The sequence below is a fragment of the Notolepis coatsorum genome (assembly GCF_963971535.1).
Source record: "Notolepis coatsorum genome assembly, chromosome: 2".
In the NCBI taxonomy this organism is placed as follows: Eukaryota; Metazoa; Chordata; class Actinopteri; order Aulopiformes; family Paralepididae; genus Notolepis; species Notolepis coatsorum.
The window spans coordinates 43,730,657-43,757,451 of NC_140166.1; the positions used below are offsets into that span (position 1 = coordinate 43,730,657).

Genomic DNA, 26,795 nt, shown 5'->3' on the forward strand with positions numbered 1-26,795 from the left:
TGGGGGAGACGGAGCGATAAGACATCCTGGAACGTGACGCACGTGATCAAGCCAGCCGTCTGCTGCTGCTGCTGCTGCTGCTGCGTGCCACCTGTTTTCCCTCTGAATCAGCGGCACCGTGGCTCCGATGCGTCGGGAAAAGGTCAGATCGGCCGCAGTGATCGTCAAACACGGACTCAACTCCCCACGAACGCCGACACGCTCTACGTGCTGCGGAGTGTTTAATCAAGAAGCATTTTCTATGTACTTTATGTTCAGGAACATCTTTATGGCCAGATGCACGCACATCAAAACATAAACACACACACACACACGCACGCACGCACACACACAGAGTCACTCACACAGATTGCTTAGAAGGATGGCAACTATGATCAAAGGTAAACATCATAGGATGAAAGCCACACACAGGTGGCTTATGGACAGACTCCCTAAAGTAAACAAAGCTCAATTTAATCATCTATGCTTTCTTATTGTTATTTCTTGTTTCTTGTTATAGCTAATAGGCATGGGTGGGTGGTATAGTATAATGTAATATCTAATTGTAGGGAAATAATGTGTGTGCTACCGCTTGCTACCAATCTACATAAAAATAACTCAGTAACGCAGTGACGAACCATTTAGTAATGGTAACGGAGTTACTGAATTTAAAAAGTTATGCGTTAGAGTACTAGTTACTGCCAAAAGTAACGGCGTTACTGTAACACGTTAGTCCCAACACTGGTTATTAGTAGTGGTTATTACATGGTTATTTATAGTGGTTATTACATAGTTATTTTTTATTTTTTTGGTCTACTTTTTTTCTCCCATTTTCTATTTTTCTCCCATCCCAATTTCGTATCGTCCAATTCTACCCTCCCCTGTCTCGAACGCTGTTAAGCCATGCCTCCCACAAGTCGGCTGCAATGTGGACGAAGCCATACATCACGTGTCCCCTCCGGTACTCGAGGAAGCAGCCGTCGCATCTTTTCACCTGCACAGCGCGATCTCTCAGCGGCGGGGGTCTGCGTTTGGAGGGCACGCCGCCCCCGTCGCTTCCTGATTCTGCTGCGCAGGCGCACCAACCGACCTGTAGGAGTCGCTGTCCACAGCGTCCGATCCCCACCCATCAGCTTCCCACCCCCTAATACTGCCAATTGTATTAGTATGAACGACCAGCCAAGTCATGACAAACCAATAAAAAATCGCGAATTAACCGGTGGCTACAACAACACACAGTAACTACATGCATCATTGTTTACAATGAACGGTGGGGCTAATCGAAAGGACTGGACACAGACAAGTTAAACTAACCTAAAGTTAGTTGTTCACCAACAATCTACAGACACAAACAAACAGAACCGGACTGTTATATTCAAGTAATTGATTGCTGTTTAACTTGTCCGTGTCCAGTCCTTTCGATTAGCCCCACCGTTCATTGTAAACAATGATGCATGTAGTTACTGTGTGTTGTTGTAGCCATCGGTTAATTCGCGATTTTTTATTGGTTTGTCATGACAAACCAATTACATAATCCAACATATGTGTAAAGAAACAACATATTCCAGTTAACGGTATCTTTTTTTAATGATTTGTTACGGCGAAATCAATACTTCCATTTGTATAAATTGCGTTAAGCGGAGCTGAGTATTGCTGCCTGGCTGAAGGGCTTGTCGCGGCTCATGCGCACGCTCGGCCAATCAGAGCGCAAAACGGGAACGCGGAAACACAACTGCGTTGCGGAAAGCATACACGCGGCCTGGGCGTGTGGCAATAAACGGAACTTGGACTTGGATAGTTATTATTTGTAGTGGTTATTACATGGTTATTTGTAGTGGTTATTAGTAGTGGTTATTACATGGTTATTACTAGTGGTTATTACATGGTTACTTGTAGTGGTTATTACATGGTTATTAGTAGTGTTTATTACATGATTATTAGTAGTGGTTATTACATGGTTACTTGTAGTGGTTATTACATGGTTATTATGGGGCGGCTATGGCTCAGGGGTAGAGCGGGGTGTCCAATGATCGAAGGGTTGGTGGTTCGAATCCCGCCCAAGCCCATGTCCATCCCATTGCCGTTGTGTCCTTGGGCAAGACACTTAACCTACTTGCCTCGTATGAATGTGTATGCATGTGAATGAATGTTGGTGGTGGTCGGAGGGGCCGTAGGCGATGATTATTCGCCACGCTTCCGTGAGTCTGCCTCAGGGCAGCTCTGGCTGCAATTGTAGCTTACCACCACCGGTATGACTGTATATGAACGAATAATGGACTCTGTGAAGCGCAGAGAAGAGCGCTATATAAATCCAATCCATTATTATTATTATTATTATTAGTAGTGGTTATTACATGGTTATTAGTAGTGGTTATTACATGGTTATTAGTAGTGGTTATTACGCGTCTCTACATTTCGTAGCCGCATTTCTGCAGACCCATCTCTGATTGGTTGAGCCCATTTCTGCAGACCTCTCTCTGATTGGCCGAGCGTGCGCATGCGCATGAGCCGCGACAAGCTCCTCTAGCCAGGAATCGAAACTCCGTTAAGCTCCAGAGAGAGAGGCTGAAAACCCACAGTTCTTGCCCGACGGATGGGAGCCGAATCCCGGATCCGAGTTTTCTGATGAATAGCCCCAAAACATGGAGGTCGCGAACGCAATTTATACGCATGGAAGTATTGATTACGCCATAACGAATCATTAAAAAAATATACCGTTAACTGGAATATGTTGTGTGTGCCTTTACACATATGTTGGATAGGCTTATGTAATTGGTTTGTCATTAAAAACCAATAATAATCGCTCGCCGGCTTCGCTGACTAAAGCTCTCTCAGATTAAAAGTTTTAATTGCAGCCTGGAACATACATGTTTCGGAACCAATGTGTAACTAGACAGTTACAATATAACATTTATATGAATTAACCAAGTTAATGCCTTAAGAGAAAGAGTCTGGTGGTCAATTGCTACGGAAATGTTGTGTTATAATAACTAATTCCTTGGTCAATAGAAGTCTCTGTGATACTTTCTGAATATGATTTGGGAACATCAAATGGGCAGGCCGCGAAATAACATAACGTTACAATGTACAGTTTCTGACAGCTGGCTGTGTTGTGAAATGTGCATAACGTTATGAATAAACTGCGAAGTCACGCGAAATAACGTTATACGCGATTGATATGATAACATTACATCTGCCTTTTACTGCGTGACGAGCTAAACCAATCAGAGAGGGGCTTCGCTCAACCAATCAGAGAGGGGTCTGCAGAAATGGAGTTCAACCAATCAGAGAGGGGTCTGCAGAAATGCAGCTACGAAATGTAGAGACACGGTTATTACATGGTTACTTGTAGTGGTTATTACATGGTTATTAGTAGTGGTTATTACATGGTTATTTGTAGTGGTTATTACATGGTTACTTGTAGTGGTTATTACATGATTATTAGTAGTGGTTATTACATGGTTATTAGTAGTGGTTATTACATGGTTATTATTAGTATTTATTACATGATTATTAGTAGTGGTTATGACATGGTTGCAGGACAACTCCAGATAAAACCAGATAAAACTGCCCTGATGACTGGCCAAATGGAGAGGGAGGAGGAGTGAAGCTGTGTGGTTAATTGAACTGCCTAGCCGGTGTGTCTCGCGCTGAGCGCTGAAGCTAACAACATGAAGTGGTTTATCAACCGTCTGGCTGATGCAACAGCAACAACATGTCCTGATGCATCACGTCTGAGCGTCGCCGGCCGGAGCGGGCGCTGCAGCAGGATGCAGCAGCGGAGTCTAATGTGATGCGAAGAAACGGCGGCCTTCGTCCCGTATACCCAGTTAGCTATTGAGTTTCTGACCTTCTGGAAATGGTGGTTGAGGAAATTATTGATCTTCAATTTGCTTTTAGCGCGGCGCAAGGTGGTACCTGCAATTACACACGTGTCCAATTATACACGAGTGCTACACCTTTGCACTCCTGTGTGTGTGCGTGCGTGTGCGTGTGTGTGTGCGTGCGTGTGTGTGCGTGCGTGTGTCCATACACATGCACTCACACATACACATTATTGATTTTAAACAGAAAACCTGGATAAGGAAATCAAAGAAACACAGTGTGGCACTATAATCTAGCCATGCATTTAGTGATATATAAAGGAATAAAGACTTCCCATGGAGGCCGGTGGAAAACAATACTTCAAATCAGGGGAAGCCTTAGTACCAATGGATTTCGACGATGAGAGGTCAGTCAGGGCGTGGAAGCAGCTACCAAGGCTACAGTAGGTCAGTAGGTCAGCCACAGCAACTCCTCAAGGACTAAAACGAGGCAGAACAAACAGGGTCTCTCCACTATATAGATCAACAGTAGGTCAAGCCAACAGCAACTCCTCAAGGACTAAAACGAGGCAGAACAAACAGGGTCTCTCCACTATATAGAGCAACAGTAGGTCAAGCCAAACGCAACTCCTCAAGGAATAAAGAGCCAGAACAAACAGGGTCTCTCCACTATATAGAGCAACAGTAGGTCAAGCCAACAGCAACTCCTCAAGGACTAAATCGATGCAGAACAAACAGGGTCTCTCCACTATATAGATCAACAGTAGGTCAAGCCAACAGCAACTCCTCAAGGACTAAAACGAGGCAGAACAAACAGGGTCTCTCCACTATATACTGTAGAGCAACAGTAGGTCAAGCCAAACGCAACTCCTCAAGGAATAAAGAGCCAGAACAAACAGGGTCTCTCCACTATATATAGCAACAGTAGGTCAAGCCAACAGCAACTCCTCAAGGACTAAATCGATGCAGAACAAACAGGGTCTCTCTCGTATATCTGAGACAACCTCTCAGACGCTTAAATGTTATTATTAACGTACAATTAAACACACTTCCCTACCCACTTGAGCGTTCACAGCACAATGTAAATGATGCTAATTGGGAGTTCAGTAAATATTTGATGTCTTATTTCCGGGCGCGCTGCAGCGCACTTCCTCATATTATGTCTGGAGGCTTAGTGAGTCAAACATTTTGCTTTCCCTGAAGCACACAGACCCGCAAGTTTAAACAGCTTTGCTTTTGACTTTTCGCAATGTAGTTGTTCAACATGTACGTAAATGTTTGAGCAGCGCCATGATTTGTTTTATTTCACTACGATGATGAAAAAAATTAAATATTATTATTGGTATCATGGTTTAGATTGGATAATACCATGGTATTATTTAGGTACAATAATTGTGGTGTTCTTGATGTCACATTGTAATAGCATGGCAGACAATCTACCTTTTTCAGCCATAGTGAATGTTGAATTCATAAGACGGACACTTTCATTATTCTACAAGCCAAACAAAGTGAATGGTTATTATAGACCCTTTTACCGTGTCTAAGCAATGATGATGTTTTGGGATACGTGAGCAACGTGGTCTGCGGGGGATAGTCTGGATGAAACCATGTGACGTCTAGAAGTAGAAGTAGAACGATTTATTGTCATTGCACAATACAGTACAACGAGATTAGTTTGTGCAGCACTTAAAAAGAACGATACCTACATACCCACTCTACCACACAACACATCCATGATGTACCTATAGACACACTACCATACATACATTAGTGTACCCACACTCACTGACACACCACACATTCATGCACCCACACACTGCTACATATGCACTTATTCACAAGAACATAAAAAATATATATTAGGGATGTCCGATATTATCGGCCGATATTGGCATTAAAATGTGATATCGGAAAATATCGGTATCGGTTTAAAAAAAAAGAAAAACATATATATATATATATTTTTTTTTACATTTCTATAACCTTTATTTACCCAGGCAAGCAAGTAAGAACAAATTCTGATTTTATTTATTGTCAAAAGTATGCATAATGTTGTGTTAATTCCACGACAAGAGACATGTAATGTTAATTACCTGAAATTATTCCGTTTTTTGGGGGGGGGGGGGACCCTGCATATATCGGTATCGGTTGATATCGGTTGAAATCGGTATCGGAAATTAAGAGTTGGACAATATCGGTATATCTGTATCGGTAAAAAAGCCAATATCGAGCATCCCTAATATATATATATATATATATATATATATATATATATATATATATATATATATATATATATATATATATATATATATATAATATTAATTATAAATTAATATATATAAATTATATATATATATATATATATTTAAAGCATTGCAAAACATCACAGTAGAAAAAGAATATTGCCCATTGACGGAAAATATAGCACCTTAGAGAATGCCATTACCATCATTGCATTATTGCACATGGCATATGTCATATTGCACATACAAGTAGCAATAGGGGGGGGGGGGGGGGGGGTGATTGTTCTGACCTGACCTGCAAAGGCTTTCATCCAAAATGTCCCTGGAATCTCTCCCCACAATATGTGTGTGCAGTTTGGTTCCAGAGGCAGACTTTTGCTGACAAGGTGAGGCGATAATATACCCTATATGCACCGCTTTAGAGGCTGAGGAATATCATCAGATCACACGCTGACACAAAAGAACCAACACAGATATTGTGCTCCAGTGGAATCCACACCGACGGAAGCAATCATTCATATGAAGAACCATAGAAGTCTGTTTAATTTTTGTTCAATAGGGACGTTTAAATGACCAACGAGCTGTATTTATGGCATTGTGCTATGGTAGGAAAGGCATGACACATCATGAGAATACTATGGATTTAAACTTGATACACTTGTCCTCGCGGTGTGCTTAGACCGTGGACTGCGCTGAACAAACATTGAAGTGGTGTATAGCAATTCAGCTTTGTTTACATTGTGTTGCTGAAGTAGCTAAATCTAAATCTAAACAACATAATACAAGACTAAACAACCAGACCAGGAATGGGAGAGAGGGAGAGAGAGAGAGAGAGGGAGAGAGAGAGAGAGAGAGAGAGAGAGAGAGAGAGAGAGAGAGAGAGAGAGAGAGAGAGAGAGAGAGAGAGAGAGAGAGAGAGAGAACAGGGGAACACTAGTCCATGGCAGAGACGGGGGGAACACAGTCAGGCAGGAGGGGCAGAATGTCACTGCACTACATTTAGCAAAATAATGCTGAATGTCGTTATTTCCCATAAACCACCTGCTGGAGTTCTATGTATTACTTTGCCATCCATTACAGTAAATACTCATACAGCTGGTTCAGTGCAGGCTTCCCCTCGCCCTTGGACTTAATTCGGGGACTGTCTTTTGCCACCAAAACACAAGGTACATTTTTTGGGTTCAGAGAAATGTTAATGAGTTTTGAACATCTGTTCGCCATTGTGGTGATTGTCATTAAGAGACCGATGGGTGGTGTATATACTCTGCAGTTTGTAACACTGGGAGGGCATTACCATTATGTTGCCATTCTAATGTCTTTCTGCCTGTCTCCAACTACTGGGACCACTTTCATTCCCCCAACATGGGACACATGTCAAATCTGCACAATATGTTATTCAGCTATTTTACACTATATTTTAAAGGTGATATAGATAACATTTTATGTAGAGTAATCATTTAATAATATATATATATTTTGTAAATACATTCTCTGAGTTTTTTGAATCGGTGTGGAGAAAAGAAAGTATTGTTTACATGTTGCGTGCATGTATCTCCTCTCTACTTCCCATTGCCCCATGTGGAAGGCACCTGGGCCCCGTTCCTCGTACCTGGATAACTGAGTTAGCCGGATAACTTTAACTGGATAACTGAGTTAGCCGGACTTTCCGGTTCCCCGTACGTGGATTTTCCAAATCACCATGACAACAGATCCAAAAGTTTGAGCCTGGTCGAAAGCAGAGTTTAAGTTCAAGTTAGCCTGAACCATCGCCACGCCCCCGCAAAAAAGTGACAGCCCGTTTCCTGAAATTATTCCCACAGTCTACGATCTGCATTATACCATTCTGAATTACGTTTTTGTGCTCCATTCTTCCAGAGGGGGCTTTTGAAATGTAAAATAGACCCAAAATGCTGATACTAAATTCACTTTGTCCTAAATAATGCACGTTATATATACCGTGGCGCTCGCTCGGTGCGATGTACACATTATGACGTGGTTATTTTAATTGTAACTGGGATTAAGATGTCTGATGAGATGCGCTGTTTGACGGATTTGAGAAATTGAATGAGCCGTTGACGTCACATTAATGAATGAGGATAAAGAAATAAATACTTCATTCAAAATAAAGAATATTCTAAACACGGGTCTCTCGTTCATTAATGTATAAACAATGAATTTATCCCATTTGGTCCAGTGGCGCAGCGGTAGTGCTCAAGCCTGCCAACCCAGCGACCGGTGTTCAAAACCCGGTGTTTCCAATATAATTTTTTTGAATATAATATTAATGATTATACGCCAAAGTAGCCTGGTTTTAAGTTAAAATATTATAAATCTACATGCATTGAGGATGTCATTCTTTATATAGCTCTCAACGTGCACCAAATTGAATTATTCCTATATTGCAAAAAGAAGGAAAAGACTAGGGTCTCGAACCCCGGTCGTCTGCGTGAAAGTCAAAAGAACAACCCGTTAGACCACATTGGAGATAAGTTAAAGATCGACTATACATCAATCAATGGGTAAGAGAGCCGTATCGTAATTCTGTATAACAGTTTAACTAATTATTTTCGCTAGCAAGATCTCATTTGATTATTCAATCCAGCAGGCAAGTTTAAAGAAATATAATCTGATTGATTGAGGTAATGAGGGACTTAGAATTAGCCTATAGATAAGGCATTTAACTTGTCGGCGAGGCGATTGAGCCGTATTGCAATCTGTCAATAAAGTCTTAAATCAATTAATCAATCAATGCCGTTAGAGAATCAGGATCTCTGCCATCGATACGTGCTGGCTTTTCACCTAAAGCGGCCGCGCGCACTTAGCCTGAGTCTCAAGTCTGAATCGAGTTAACGAGACTGAATCCACCTTCGAGGAACAGGAAAATCCCGGCTTCGAACATCGGGTTAACTGAATCTGGATAATGACATCTTGATCGACTTAGTTGAACCAGGTACGAGAAACAGGGCCCTGATTGGATAAATGACACGCTGAATGTTATGTAACAGCCCCTTTAACCCTTTCACTGCCACACTACCAAAATTGTTAACCCTTTCACTGTGACAATACAGGATGTTAACCCTTTCACTGCCACACGACAAAGGGTTAACCCGTTCACAACCACACTACAGAAGGTTAACCCTTTCACGACCACACTACAGACGGTTAACCATTTCACTACCACACTACAGATTGTCTCCGCTTCAACCCGAGAAACAGGTGCCGCGCCCGTCAACTATCGTCTTACCTCACAGATCCAGTCGGTCACAGTCCAGTGTCACTGCATTTCTCCTGCGCAAGTCAGTCAGTGCTTTCTGCAGTGATGGGGTATTTTTCCAGGATGGCGTGCATCTAACCGCCCATCTTTCTATATTACCACTTATGCCCATGCAGACTCTATTCAGGTGTCAGAGTTTCCTGGTGTGTCACAGGCGGTCCCTGGGGAGAGTTGTATTTATGGGCCATTGGCTTAGAGAGTCATTTATCATACGCCGTTTCACTCACTTCAGCAGAAAATAATGGTCCATGACACCTAATTGCCGCATCAAGAAGAAAACCTAGCCTACGCACATCGGTAAAGATAAACACGGAGGCGGCTAGCGGGAAAAACCTGATGATACGAATGTTTGGTGGCATTAAAGGACGACGTTATATACGCTTACTGCTTTTTATTCCATTTAATTTAATTAAATGTATTTTAAAGACCCAATCATTTTTTATAAGCATATCAATTGAGTACTGTATATCAATTGAACCCTTGCCCCGAAGAACCATTTATAAATCTTTTGGACAGCCGATGTACAGTATAATGCACTGCAATCCAAATCACTTAGAATGTGAAAATGATGTATCACCAGAAATGACTCTACTGTCCTCTACTGTCTCAACTATAAATTAATACAATACTCTGACTTACTATCTTTAGATAATGAGGTTTGAAAACATTGTCATAGGTACTCAATTATGGGTTTATGACTCTGAATGGAAAACGGTCCCTTTTCTCAATCTAATACATTAATCTAATCTTATACCCCACCAAAAGTGGGGGTTACATACCTCACACACACATTTATTTTTCCTCAAATGTTAGCAAATAATTCAAACATAATCCAAGAAACAAAAAAATCCATTTAAAAGTCCATGACCTCAAACTCAAACTGTTTTCCAGCCACATTGACTGTGATCAGTCCTTGTATCAGCAGCCCGGGTAAAAAAGAAAGAAAGAAAGAAATACAATCTTCCATCCAAAGAAATAAATAAACAAAGCCACTTTTGGAGTGCACTTGGAGGACCAGCATTCATTTAACATAACATAACCTGAAGGCTGGTTTCCAACAACGGCATTGTTTATATCTGGGCCCCAATTGGGCCCTTTTTTATTATTATTATTATTATTATTATTATTATTATTATTATTATTATTATTATTATTATTATTATTATTATTATTATTATTATTATTATTTTATTATTATTATTATTATTATTATTATTATTATTATTATTATTATTATTATTATTATTATTATTATTATTATTATTATTCAAAGGAGAGGGGAAAAAATAAAGGAAAACTCTGAGGCAGTTGGAGACACATTGCTAGTTGCCAATGCAAGAATAGATGGCAAAGCCTCCGTTGGATGAAAACACTGTTAGGGACGAGTCCTGTTCTGTCCGTGTCTACTGATCGAGTCTGATGACACAGTGTGCATTCCATCCTCCCACCTGTCCAGCTCTTTGATTCCAACCAACAAAGGGCTTTCCTGTCTCTCTGTTACGCCCCCTGCAGGTCTGGCAGTGTGGGGGCAGCATGGAGGTCCTGCCCTGCGCCAGAGTGGCTCACATTGAGCGCACCAAGAAGCCATACAACAACGACATTGATTACTACGCCAAGCGCAATGCCCTGCGGGCCGCCGAGGTGTGGATGGACGAGTACAAGTCCCACGTCTACATGGCCTGGAACATTCCCATGAACGTACGTTTTTCTCATCCGTTTTTTTTTTTTTTTGTGATAACTCTCTCTCTCTCTTTATCCTACCCTCCCTCAGTTTGCCCCTCCTCCCCCTCCCCCATTCTCACTTGTTCATTCAGATGGCTACCGGGGGCCTCTGGAGACAGAAGTCAATAGAAATTCAGAATTCAGATTTCATCCCACTCGACCTTCAGACTGGCAGGCGGCTGCGGAGGGCGGGGGCGAGGCTTGTAGTCGGATTCTCCCTCTAAACAGACAGGAGAGAGGTGCGCCAAACAAATGAGTGGCGGGGGGGGGGGGGGGGCACTCGCTTTTAATCAGAGTCCGCTTTCGTAGACATCAGTCGAGCCCCTTTAATTGCTCGCGAGGGCCTTTTCAAGACGGGTCGCAAAATAATAAACAGCTACTTTGGCTAATAACAAAAGAGGTTAATGTTGAATACTAATTGCCTCGTGTACCGCGTGGCGAACGGCGTGCTTGTTGCGAGTGGAGGCCACCCCGCCTGAACAGGCCTCCGAACAGAGAGAGAGCACTTAGTGCGAAGCGGAGAAGAGACGAGCCAGAGAGGGTCTAGCGGGGAGGCAAACAAAAGTGCTTATCCGGACAGGAGAAGACATCATCAACCTAATGACGCTGAAGGATCTCGGCGCGGCGGCTCTCTACCAATGTGGGCACAAAAATCTCCTTCCAAGAGAGAAGACGATTGGGCGTTTTGGCGAGAACATTTCTTTAAATCGCACAGCAGAGGCAGTGGACCGGTTTGACAAACTAGCCACAATCAGCCCATGTACATGTACAACACCTCGCACGATGTAATTATAAACACAGTGCCATGGCGGCGCACTATTACCCTGGCTGTCCCGTGCCGCAGAGTTATTTTGTGTACAGTACAAAGACCTAATGCTAGAACTAATCTATCTCGCCTTTCCTCGCCCCCCCCCCCCCCCCCCCACACACATGGAATCACAGAGACGTGTTATTGGCTAAGGGCACATGCTGAGAGCACAATTACTTTGGTAGAGGGGGCCGGGCCTTATGATTCACCAGAGCGGCCGGCAGCCCCCCCCCCCCCCCCCAGACCCGACTACATCTCCCTGAAATTGAATGCATTTGTTAGCGCTGCTTCACGGTCATACGAAGCTAGAGGACGTTGGCGTTGGCTAATGCTCATTACTCACACGTGTTGAGATGAGTATCAGCAGCTGCCTGCAGAGGCTGAGAGTGGAGGGAAAGTAAGGAAAGGAGTCTGCATAGAAATAGGGAGACAAGTAACGGGGCAGGGGCTTGTTATGTTGTGTATTTGTTTGTGCATGTGCACGCGTGTGTGTGCGTGTGTGCGTGCGTGTGTTTGTGTGTGTGTTGATTATATTTATTTGCAAATTTTTTAAGAAAGGTCAGACACCCCGGGCGGTCAGGTGGCGTAGCGGAGATTGCATTCGTCACCAACCCCGGAGACGCTGGATTCGCCTGTTCGAATCCAGCTCACAGCTCCGGCGTTGTCACCAGCTTGGCTGGCCGTTCACACTAATACAATTGGCAGTATTAGAGGGTGGGAGAAGCTGGCGGGGTGGGTCCGGGTCGTTGTAAACAGCGACTCCTACAGTTCGGTCGGGGCGCCTGCTAAGCGCGGATAGAATCTAAGGGCGGTAGTGTGATCCTTCCACACGTTACACGCTCTCAGTGAGAGTCCGCGCTGCCAGGTGAAAAGAAGCGGTTGATTGGCTAGACGTGTGTCGGAGGAAGCACGTGATAGCCTCCACTCTCCCAGACCGACTGTGGGGGGTAAGTGCGCAGCGACCAGGAAGGGGATTGGGAATTGGCATAACGACTAACATTGGGATGGGAGAAAATCGGAGGAAAAAGGAGGGGGGAAAAGATATATATAAAAAAAAAAAAGTCTGACAGAGAAAATTCAATATAAATAAAATAAACATGAGGTAGGTTTAGCACTACGGGCTAAAAACCTCAGCCAAATATTGTAATAATAAAAGAAAAAATTATAAAAAATATAAAGATGCAAAATTAACATGCATAATATTGTATGTCTAATCACATTGTAAATGATGATTAGCTGCTAATGAAAAAAAAATTATAAAAATGTTGAAAAAAAATCGAATTATTTATTTCTATATCCTGAACCTCAAGACATGCTTGTACATGGATAATCATCATATTGTATTATTATGTATTAGTTATATTTAGATAACTGCAAAAAAGTTGAAGACAAAATTGTATTATTCAATAGAAAATATTCTCGACATCAAAGCACTTTGTAGTCTCCTTTTATTCAAAGACATACAATCATTCAATAATTATATTTATACAACGGCATGCAAATTTCTCGATTCTGATTGGCCATTTACACGTCTTTATTGGCAACAATCCACGGTCCTGGGCTCAGGACCCGCCCACAACCGAATCACATAATCACTCCGCCGGCTCACTCCGGGAGAATGTTGATAGCGCCAGAATGTTGATAGCGCCATAAGCCCATAACGACTAAATATGAAGCGATTCTGTCAAGGGGAATGTGTTAGTCCTTTAAACAATGTTGGATGATGTAATTGATGGGTCTTGAGTCAATCTAGAACAAAAGAAAAATCGCGGATTGATTGATAGATTAATTGATTGATTTAAATTTCTACTTCCTTCCCACTGACTGCAGCGTTCACTCTCACACTGTCCGACGCTGGCGTACCCACAAACACACACACACACACACACACACACACACACACACACACGCACACACACACACACACACTCCTGTCTGCAACAGCGGGGGAGTCAGAGAGAGAAGCAGCGCTGTTTTAAGTGAGCATGGTCTATTGAATTGATTGATTGGTTGATTGCTAATTTTATTACTGTACCCCTGGTTTCCAACTGGTTAAGTTTAGGCTAAAAGAAATAAATAAAAAAATAGGGCGAAGAAAACGTTTTTTTTCCTATAGGGCAAAGAAAACCTTTTAATTTGTTTTACCTACTTTATATAGAAGCATCTAAGAATGAAGTTCTATGGAAAGTAGGTCTGCATTCCCTTAACAATTGTGTGTATTGAGCCGTACTGTATTGTACCCATTCTGCATCTGGTAATAAAATTTTCAATCAATCATTCCAATAATACACAGTTGGATGTGTTAGTTGGTTGGATGCACTTCAAGCTGCTTCCACATGAGGCAACTTCTCTCAATCATTCCAATAATACACAGTTGGATGTGTTAGTTTGGTTGGATGCACTTCAAGCTGCTTCCACATGGAGGCAACTTGTCTTTTTTGTAGTTGTGGGAACTACTTTTTCTGGCGGATGGTTTTTTCAATAAATCTTCGATTAATGTGTGTTTATTGTATAGAAATAAGGTTGGATGAATCTGGCAGTTGTATAAAAGCTTTACACCACGTGCAGTCGTGATTTGTGACCAATAAACCATGCCTAGGGGGGTCTAACGACCACCCCTAGGCATGGTTTATTGGTCACAAACCACTCCTGCGTGTGATGTAATGCTTAATTGTATGTGTGTGTGTGAATGTTTCCATATAAGAACATCCATACTGGGTGTTTGTGTGTGGGTATGTTTGCACACATGTTTGCATATTAGTGTGCATACATAGAAGAATGTGCATACTGTGTGTGTGTGTGTGTGTGTGTGTGTGTGTGTGTGTGTGTGTGTGTGTTATGGTGTATCACACACATGTGTGTGCGTGCGTAGTACGCATGTGTGTGCATGTTTGCATATTAGTGTGCATACATAGAAGAATGTGCATACTGTGTGTGTGTGTGTGTGTGTGTTATGGTGTATCACACACATGTGTGTGCGTGCGTAGTACGTATGTGTGTGCGTGAGTATGTGCATGTGCATGTGTGCGTATAGGAGCCCGGCCACTAGCTATTAGGTGTGCAGCTATTAGGCATCCCCCCCCCCCCATCAATCTGAGCAGCCACCTCCATAATGCCGGCAGGGCCGTGAGGGCTCATAATTAAGCAGCTGATTAGAATTTGCTCAGCATAGGATCATGTCTAATGGAAGAACAATGAGGGTCCTGTGTGACAGCAGTGATCTATCCATCTCCTCACCAAACACTGCCTTCTACTCTCAGGCCTTTCCCCTCCTTATCCCCTCTGTCTCCCCTCTGTATCCCCCTCTGTCTCCCCTCCTCTCCGCCTCTGTCTTCCCTCCTCTCCCCCTCTGTCTCCCCTCCTCATCCGGTCAATGGTCTCCAACTACACACCCTCAAGACCCCTACTACGCTCTGCATCTTCTGGCCGCCTCAGACCTACTCCTATCCGAGCTCCGGGAGGGTCATCAAGGAGAAGCCGCCTATTCTCAGGCCTTGCCCCACAATGGTGGAATGAACTACCCACCCCAGTTAAAACAGCCGAAACACGTCCAATCCTTCGCCGTCGACTAAAGACGCACTTCTTCAACCATTATCTGAAATAAAAAATTAAATAAAAAATATATCTAACCCTAACTAACCTTACTGTCATGCACTTGTCCTAATAAACTAACCTACACTGTAGCACTCAACACTTTGATGAACATTGTTACTCAGCTGAAGCGTCAGCTAAATGACTAAATGTAAATGTAAATCCCCTCTGTCCCTTCTGTCTCCCCTCCTCTCCCCCTCTGTCTCCCCTCCTCTCCCCCTCTGTCTCCCCCTCTGTCTCCCCTCCTCCTCTCCCCCTCTGTCCCTTCTGTCTCCCCTCCTCTCCCCCTCTGTCTCCCCTCCTCTCCCCCTCCTCTCCCCCTCTGTCTCCCCTCCTCCTCTCCCCCTCTGTCTCCCCTCCTCTCCCCCTCTGTCTCCCCTCCTCCTCTCCCCCTCTGTCTCCCCTCCTCTCCCCCTCTGTCTCCCCTCCTCTCCCCCTCTGTCTCCCCTCCTCTCCCCCTCTGTCTCCCCTCATCCCCCCCTCTGTCTCCCCTCCTCTCCCCCTCTGTCTGCCCTTCTCCCCTAATCTCCCCTCTGTCTCCCCCTCTGTCTCCCTTCCTCTCCCCCTCTGTCTGCCCTTCTCCCCTAATCTCCCCTCTGTCTCCCCCTCTGTCTCCCTTCCTCTCCCCCTCTGTCTTCCCTTTTCCCCACCTCTCCCCTCTGTCTTCCCTCCTCTCCCCCTCTGTCTCCCTTCCTCATCCCCTCGGTCTCCCCTCCTCTTCCCCTCTGTCTCCCCTCCTCCTACCCTCTGTCTCCCCTCCTCTTCCCCTCTGTCTCCCCTCCTGTCTCCCGTCCTCTCCCCTCCTGTCTCCCATCCTCTCCCCTCTGTCTCCCCCTCTGTCTCCCCTCCTCTTCCCCTCTGTCTCCCCTCCTCTTCCCCTCTGTCTCCCCTCCTCTTCCCCTCTGTCTCCCCTCCTGTCTCCCGTCCTCTCCCCGTCTGTCTCCCCTCCTCCTACCCTCTGTCTCCCCTCCATCTCCACTCCTCTCCCCCTCTGTCTGCTTTCCTCTCCCCCTCTGTCTCCACTCCTCTCCCCCTCATCTTCCCCTCTGTCTGCCCTCATCTTCCCCTCTGTCTGCCTTCCTCTCCCCCTCTGTCTCCCCTCCTCTCCCCCTCTGTCTCCCCTCCTCTCCCCCTCTGTATCCCCTCCAGCTCCCCTCCTCTCCCCCTCTGTCTGCCCTCCTCTCCCCCTCTGTCTCCCCTCCTCCTACCCTCTGTCTCCCCTCCAGCTCCCCTCCTCTCCCCCTCCAGCTCCCCTCCTCTTCCTACCCTCTTTCCCCTCTCATCCTCCAGGCTCCTCCGTCTTTCTAACGCCCCAACTAATGTTGTCACGTGGTGCTTAAGTAAGCGCCCCGCAGACTAAATGGAGTGTTTTACCCTCTTCTTGCTAACAGAACCCGGGCGTTGACTTCGGGGATGTGTCGGAGCGGGTGGCTCTGCGGAAGAGGCTGCAGTGTCAGAGCTTCCGCTGGTACCTGGAGCACGTCTACCCAGAGATGCGCATGTACAACAACACCATCACATACGGCGAGGTGAGGCTTTTTATCTTCTACAACAACACTATCACATCTATAACAACACCATCACATCTATAACAACACTATCACATCTATAACAACACCATCACATCTATAACAACACCATCACATCTATAACAACACCATCACATCTATAACAACACTATCACATCTATAACAACACCATCACATCTATAACAACACCATCACATCTATAACAACACCATCACATCTATAACAACACTATCACATCTATAACAACACTATCACATCTATAACAACACCATCACATCTATAACAACACCATCACATCTATAACAACACTATCACATCTATAACAACACCATCACATCTATAACAACACCATCACATTCACTCCCCTGGTCTTCACTGGTCTTCCCAAAGCAACCATTGGGAAGCTTCAGCTTATCCAAAACTCTGCAGCTCGATTACTAACTCATACAAGGAGAAGAGAACATATCACTCCAGTCCTGGCCACTCTGCACTGGCTTCCAATAACTCATAGAATTGATTTTAAGGTCCTTTTCCTAACATATAAAGCTCTTAATGAGCAAGGCCCAAAATACATAGCAAATTCCCTAGTTAGTTATCTGCCCTCAAGAACGCTACGGTCATCCACTACAGGTTTACTAGACACGCCCAGAAACCAAAAAAGGATAGGAAGTATGGCATTTGCCAACTATGCCCCAAAACTATGGAACACACTACCAACACACATCAGAAACGCCAGCTCTATACACATTTTTAAAGGAAAATTAAAAACGTACCTATACAGTCTAGCTTACAAATAGTTATGGCTTGGAAAAACCTGATGGATCCATGAGGCTAGGATAAGCCTTGTGGACCCAACTTTTTAGATGAAGGAACGGGTACATAGGAGACACGCCTCCAGTTTTTCAAAAGTTTTTGACACGCCTCAGCTTCTGAGCTGAAGGCGTGTTTTTGCGGACCTCCCAAACTTTCAAACTTTTTAGATGAAGGAATGGGTACAATAGGAGACACGCCTCCAGTTTTTCAAACGTTTTTGACACGCCTCAGCTTCTGAGCTGAAGGCGTGTTTTTGCGGACCTCCCAAACTTTCAAACTTTTTAGATGAAGGAATGGGTACAATAGGAGACACGCCTCCAGTTTTTTCAAAAGTTTTTGACACGCCTCAGCTTCTGAGCTGAAGGCGTGTTTTTGCGGACCTCCCAAACTTTCAAACTTTAGACTGTTTTCTTTATACGTTTTTCTTTTTCTTTCTTTCTACCACAATACACGGCCACTGATGGATCCATGGGACTTGGTAAAGCACTATGGACCCAACTATGACCACTGATAAAAACGTAACTACACTAGCGTTATAAGAGCTAAACATTGCTACCATACAAGTGCATTGGTTTAGTGCACTTCCGGTTGCCACTGAGCGGAAATGTTTGTGCGGACCTGTTCTCCCAAACTGGTAAGCAAATTACTGTTTTTACGTTATTTTCATTTTTACGTTACTATTATTATTATTATTTTATTTTTTTATTTGTATTTTTTTTTATCTTAACTGATCACTATGACTTTATTGCTTTTATCGTTATATATGCCTATAATTGTGTACAGCACTTTGAGCTACATGACATGTATGAAAGGTGCTTTATAAATACTTACTTACTTACTTACTTACTTACAACAACACCATCACATCTACAACAACACTATCACATCTATAACAACACTATCACATCTATAACAACACTATCACATCTATAACAACACTATCACATCTATAACAACACCATCACATCTATAACAACACCATCACATCTATAACAACACTATCACATCTATAACACTATCACATCTATAACAACACCATCACATCTATAACAACACCATCACATCTATAACAACACCATCACATCTATAACACTATCACATCTATAACACTATCACATCTATAACAACACTATCACATATATAACACTATCACATCTATAACAACACCATCACATATATAACAACACTATCACATCTATAACAACACTATCACATCTATAACAACACTATCACATCTATAACAACACTATCACATCTACAACAACACCATCACATCTATAACAACACTATCATATCTATAACAACACCATCACATCTATAACAACACCATCACATCTATAACAACGCTATCACATATATAACAACACTATCACATCTATAACAACACTATCACATCTACAACAACACCATCACATCTATAACAACACCATCACATCTATAACAACACCATCACATCTACAACAACACTATCACATCTATAACAACACTATCACATCTATAACAACACTATCACATCTATAACAACACCATCACATATATAACAACACTATCACATCTATAACAACACCATCACATCTATAACAACACTATCACATCTATAACAACACTATCACATCTATAACAACACTATCACATCTATAACAACACTATCACATCTATAACAACACTATCACATCTATAACAACACCATCACATCTATAACAACACCATCACATCTACAACAACACCATCACATCTATAACAACACTATCACATCTATAACAACACTATCACATCTATAACAACACCATCACATCTATAACAACACTATCACATCTATAACAACACTATCACATCTATAACAACATCATCACATCTATAACAACACTATCACATCTATAACAACACTATCACATCTATAACAACACCATCACATCTATAACAACACTATCACATCTATAACAACACTATCACATCTATAACAACACTATCACATCTATAACAACACCATCACATCTATAACAACACCATCACATCTATAACAACACCATCACATCTACAACAACACCATCACATCTATAACAACACTATCACATCTATAACAACACTATCACATCTATAACAACACTATCACATCTATAACAACACTATCACATCTATAACAACATCATCACATCTATAACAACACTATCACATCTATAACAACACTATCACATCTATAACAACACTATCACATCTACAACAACACCATCACATCTATAACACTATCACATCTATAACAACACCATCACATCTATAACAACACTATCACATCTACAACAACACTATCACATCTACAACAACACCATCACATCTATAACACTATCACATCTATAACAACACTATCACATCTATAACAACACCATCACATCTATAACAACACCATCACATCTATAACAACACCATCACATCTATAACAACACCATCACATCTACAACAACACCATCACATCTATAACAACACCATCACATCTACAACAACACCATCACATCTATAACAACACTATCACATCTATAACACCACTATCACATCTATAACAACACTATCACATCTATTACCAAACTCTCACATCTATAACAACATCACATCTATAACAACAATATCACATCTATAACAACACCATCACATCTATAACAACACCATCACATCTATAACAACACCATCACATCTATAACAACACTATCACATCTATAACAACACTATCACATCTATAACAACACTATCACATCTATAACAACACCATCACATCTATAACAACACCATCACATCTATAACAACACTATCACATCTATAACAACACTATCACATCTATAACAACACCATCACATCTATAACAACACCATCACATCTATAACAACACTATCACATCTATAACAACACTATCACATCTATAACAACACCATCACATCTATAACAACACCATCACATCTATAACAACACCATCACATCTATAACAACACTATCACATCTATAACAACACTATCACATCTATAACAACACTATCACATCTATAACAACACTATCACATCTATAACAACACCATCACATCTATAACAACACTATCACATCTATAACAACACTATTACATCTATAACAACACTATCACATCTATAACAACACTATCACATCTATAACAACACTATCACATCTATAACAACACTATCACATCTATAACAACACTATCACATCTACAACAACACCATCACATCTATAACACTATCACATCTATAACAACACTATCACATCTATAACACTATCACATCTATAACAACACTATCACATCTATAACAACACTATCACATCTATAACAACACCATCACATCTATAACAACACTATCACATCTATAACAACACTATCACATCTATAACAACACCATCACATCTATAACAACACTATCACATCTATAACAACACTATCACATCTATAACAACACTATCACATATATAACAACACTATCACATCTATAACAACACTATCACATCTACAACAACACTATCACATCTATAACAACACTATCACATCTATAACAACACTATCACATCTATAACAACACTATCACATCTATAACAACAGTATAACATCTATAACAACACTATCACATCTATAACAACACTATCACATCTACAACAACACTATTACATCTATAACAACACCATCACATCTATAACAACACCATCACATCTATAACAACACCATCACATCTATAACAACACCATCACATCTATAACAACACTATCTCATCTATAACAACACTATCACATATATAACAACACTATTACATATATAACAACACTATCACATCTATAACAACACCATCACATCTATAACAACACCATCACATCTATAACAACACTATCACATCTATAACAACACTATCACATCTATAACAACACCATCACATCTATAACAACACTATCACATCTATAACAACACCATCACATCTATAACAACACTATCACATCTATAACAACACTATCACATCTATAACAACACCATCACATCTATAACAACACTATCACATCTATAACAACACTATCACATCTATAACAACACTATTACATCTATAACAACACCATCACATCTATAACAACACTATCACATCTATAACAACACTATCACATCTATAACAACACTATCACATCTATACCAACACCATCACATCTATAACAACACTATCACATCTATAACAACACTATCACATCTATAACAACACTATTACATCTATAACAACACCATCACATCTATAACAACGCTATTACATCTATAACAACACTATCACATCTATAACAACACTATTACATCTATAACAACACTATCACATCTACAACAACACTATCACATCTATAACAACACTATCATATCTATAACAACACCATCACATCTATAACAACACCATCACATCTATAACAACACTATCACATATATAACAACACTATTACATCTATAACAACACTATCACATCTATAACAACACTATTACATCTATAACAACACCATCACATCTATAACAACACTATTACATCTATAACAACACTATCACATCTATAACAACACTATCACATCTATAACAACACCATCACATCTATAACAACACTATCACATCTATAACAACACCATCACATCTATAACAACACTATCACATATATAACAACACTATCACATCTATAACAACACTATCACATCTATAACAACACTATCACATCTATAACAACACTATCACATCTATAACAACACTATCACATCTATAACAACACCATCACATCTATAACAACACTATCACATCTATAACAACACCATCACATCTACAACAACACTATCACATCTATAACAACACCATCACATCTATAACAACACTATCACATCTATAACAACACTATCACATCTATAACAACACTATCACATCTATAACAACACTATCACATCTATAACAACACCATCACATCTACAGCAACACTATCACATCTATAACAACACTATCACATCTATAACAACACCATCACATCTACAACAACACTATTACATCTATAACAACACTATCACATCTATAACAACACCATCACATCTATAACAACACTATTACATCTATAACAACACTATCACATCTATAACAACACTATCACATCTATAACAACACCATCACATCTACAACAACACTATTACATCTATACCAACACTATTACATCTACAACAACACTATTACATCTATACCAACACTATTACATCTATAACAACACCATCACATCTATAACAACACCATCACATCTATAACACCACTATCACATCTATAACACTATCACATCTATAACAACACTATCACATCTTTAACAACACTATCACATCTATAACAACACCATCACATCTATAACAACACTATCACATCTATAACAACACCATCACATCTATAACAACACTATCACATCTATAACAACACTATCACATCTATAACAACACTATTACATCTATAACAACACTATCACATCTATAACAACACCATCACATCTATAACAACACCATCACATACGGCGGGTGAGGATTTTTTTTTATCAATAACAGAATTACAGAGATCAACTCTGCATATACATTTTTCTATCACTTAAATCATTAATACTATTACAGAGCTATGATGTAAAAAAGACAATGCGTTGGATATACATAGATAGGGCACATTTTATTCCACAGTTGATGAAAAGGGGAGATTTATCTGGCGAGGGCTTATTAATTCATGAGCCACGCATTCTACTGATATTTTTGTTCCTCAGTCTTTTTGTTCCTCAGTAATAATAACTTCATACATTTTTGGTTTAATTATTTGCTGAAACATAAGAAGCAGTGATGATAGCGGAGGTGGATTCATATCAACCTCATTCTGCATTCATTCTGCATTAAAACACAAACCCTTTCAGCTGTATCCTCTCACATGGGAGATGTGTTTTGAGAATTTAACCTGGAGTTCCAGAATTACAAAAGTACACACACACACACACACACACACACACACACACACACACACACACACACACACACACACACACACACACACACACACACACACACACACACACACGCATCCATAAAAGCCCAGCATAGGTATTATGCAGCGGCTTAACGTACACCGGAAATGGTTAATGTGCATAGTGAGGGAACGTTCAAACATACAGTGGAGGCTGGAATGTACAGTACACGCTGTATAAACACGGCAGTCCCACTCCACTTCAAAGAGCACACTTTGAAGTCAGCCAAAGGTAAATGTATCTTGTTGCTATAGCGACACACCACTGCCACACAAGATTAGATGCAATTTCCTTATAATGAGTTCTAATTAGACACTTATTAGTTTTCCATGCCGACTTTGGGGGGGGGGGGGATTATGACAGGTTGAGAGAAATGTAACACACGTGAGTAACACTATTTGGAAGTGCATTGAAAGCCCCCCCCCCCCCATTAATTCCCATTGATTCCAGCAACAGAGAAGAGAGGAAAATCAATATGTTCTCCAAATGCTTTCTCAGAATATATCAAGATTAACCTCTAGATTCATCAACGCTGTATGACTTCAACCCCCTTCTCCTTAGTCTTAAAGCCCCCCCCCCCCCCCCCCCCCCCCCTTCAGCCCTGCCACCTAGCTAATGGATTCCTCAGTGCGGTGCCCATTTAGGTGGCACTATTTCAAATCTCCGACAAGCCGCGGAACAGTTACCTTGTGTTGCCATAGCCGCCGCAGCTGAAGTGAGGCTCGTTTGTCATTGGGCATCGCTGCAGCTGCACTCCGCCGCGCTGACCAGATCAGCAGAGCGGAACCCTCCCTGACAACAGCACATGATAGATATCTCACGACCTGGAAATGAAGTCATACACATTCAAATCACACAGAGCCCACAAAGCCCCCCACTCACCACCACACACACACACACACACCACCATCTGGGCCAGAGATGGGGAGGGAGTTGGGGAGCGGTCACTGCTGCATGATGATGTGTGGCCTATCTCGGTTCTGTCTGAGATGATTCCATTATTGAGACACTGGCACGAGCCACGTAGAATCTCGTAGAGGGAAGGCAATGTGACGTGCGTGGAGGAGGGAAAGGTCAGTTGATATGGGAATAGAGGTATTTTAAATAAACAAAGGCTATTGATTTGCATTCAGCTTCAATTCCTTCTCCCAAAAGTACAACGTATGAGTAGGCGCCACTGTCTGCACTCAACACCAGTGATGCCGGTAACGCGTTACTAAGTAACGCGTTGTTGTAATCTGATTACTTTCCCCCGAAAATAGTAATCTAACGCGTTAATCTTTAAAAGCCAGTAATCTGATTGCAGTTACTTGTCCAAGTGGCTGTGCATTACTATTTCGTTACTATCTCATCATAAATTCATAATGCAAGCGGAATGCAGTATTTTATTTCGTTTTCGACAGTCAAAAATACATTTTGAGCTGTTTTTCTTTTGGGAGTGACGTAGTGTGGCAGTGAAAGGGTTACACAAGAATGTGTCCCGCGGGCCGCGGCGTGACTGGACACTCTGTCTGTGAGTGACTCTGCCTTGGTCCAATCACATTCCCCATCCACAGTCTGCGAATCAGAGGCAGAGTAGGGCGGGTCTTCACAGCACGTCATGTGACATATGCGCCAATTGTGTGACAGCAGGGCTCCGTCGTCGGAGAATTCCAGTGTGAGTTTCTGTTCAGACTTCCATCCCAAAACGCTCGTCAGTCACTACTTCACGTTCATATGCGGAGGAAACAAAATACTGTCTACCGCTAAAAACAGCACATCCAATTGCATTGAAAGCATCTGGAATCACAACACTAGCCGACGCTTCGACTAGGTACAGGAGGAATCGGAGGCCAGCCAAACAGCAAAAGAGAGAGATAGTTTCTTTCCCTTTTGATTAATGTATATTTGATGGTGGCAGAGCAAAAGCTCTTATTTGCAAGATTTACAGTTAATTTACATGTTAAAGAGAGACGAATTGAAAATGGGGGACCCTGATGTAAACAAGACGAAAGTCTTTCTCTGGTCTGCATTCCCTTAACAATTGTATGTATTGAGCCGTACTGTACTGTACCCATTCTGCAATCTGTTAATAAAGTTTTCATTCATTCATTCATTCAGACTGATTGTATGTTTATAGAGAGACATTTATAAAAACAATTTAATAGTTACAGTTGATATAATTGAATAGTTCAGCCTGCATTTGTTAGATGTGAATGGATACACTGGTTTTGTAAAACCACTGGCTGGCTGCTCTAATGCTGTGAGCATCATAGACTGTTGCTTTACCATACTTGATGGTACAGAAGCTGAAGCACTAGTTTAACAATTTACGTTATGTGCAGAGAAACAAGTTAAAAACAATTTATGCACTTTCAATAAAGTGTTTAAAAAAAACGGTTGGGGGAACGACGACGACTTCGTAACCTAGTTACTTTCAAAGTAACTAAGTTACTCTGATAATCAAGTAATCAGTAAAGTAACTTGGATTACTTTTTAAAGGAGTAATCAATAATCAGTAATCGGATTACTTTTACAAGTAATCTGTGGCATCACTGCTCAACACTGAACACCAGACTCAACAACAGACTCAACACTCGCTAGCTCCCTACTGTAACCACTTTCATTTGAGAGAAATTGATAAAAAGAAATATCCCCTAACAACACAGAAATTATTTGTCAGTTTAACTCGTCAGTGTTTCGATCACGGCATTGTTCCCCCCGGACAACACGCCACAGGGCAAAACTCGAGACAAATACACTGAGCGACTTCTCCATGTGTGACCTGCTTCTTGTCCGGTGTGCTCTCTCCAGGTGAGGAACAGCAAGGCCAGCGGCTACTGCCTGGACCAGGGCTCCGAGGACGACGACAAGGCCATCCTCTACCCCTGTCACGGCATGTCCTCCCAGGTCAGACTGGTTCTATCAGCATGTTATTCACAGTCGTGTTGCATCAATCAAAAGTGATGATCTGTCACGGTTTGGTAGGCGTGTTGGACCC

The 26,795-nt window shown here is 41.6% G+C and overlaps 1 protein-coding gene across 1 annotated transcript in view; it reads left to right on the forward strand.

Moving 5' to 3' along the window:
* Positions 1 to 26,795, forward strand: part of galnt9 (polypeptide N-acetylgalactosaminyltransferase 9) — a gene marked incomplete at its 5' end in the record, with an annotated part of 262,491 nt that overhangs the window by 226,427 nt on the left and 9,269 nt on the right. Inside the window, 3 exon segments of the mRNA XM_084307545.1 lie at positions 10,836 to 11,021; positions 16,836 to 16,973; positions 26,609 to 26,704. Of these exon segments, the coding sequence (XP_084163671.1) occupies positions 10,836 to 11,021; positions 16,836 to 16,973; positions 26,609 to 26,704 (420 nt within the window).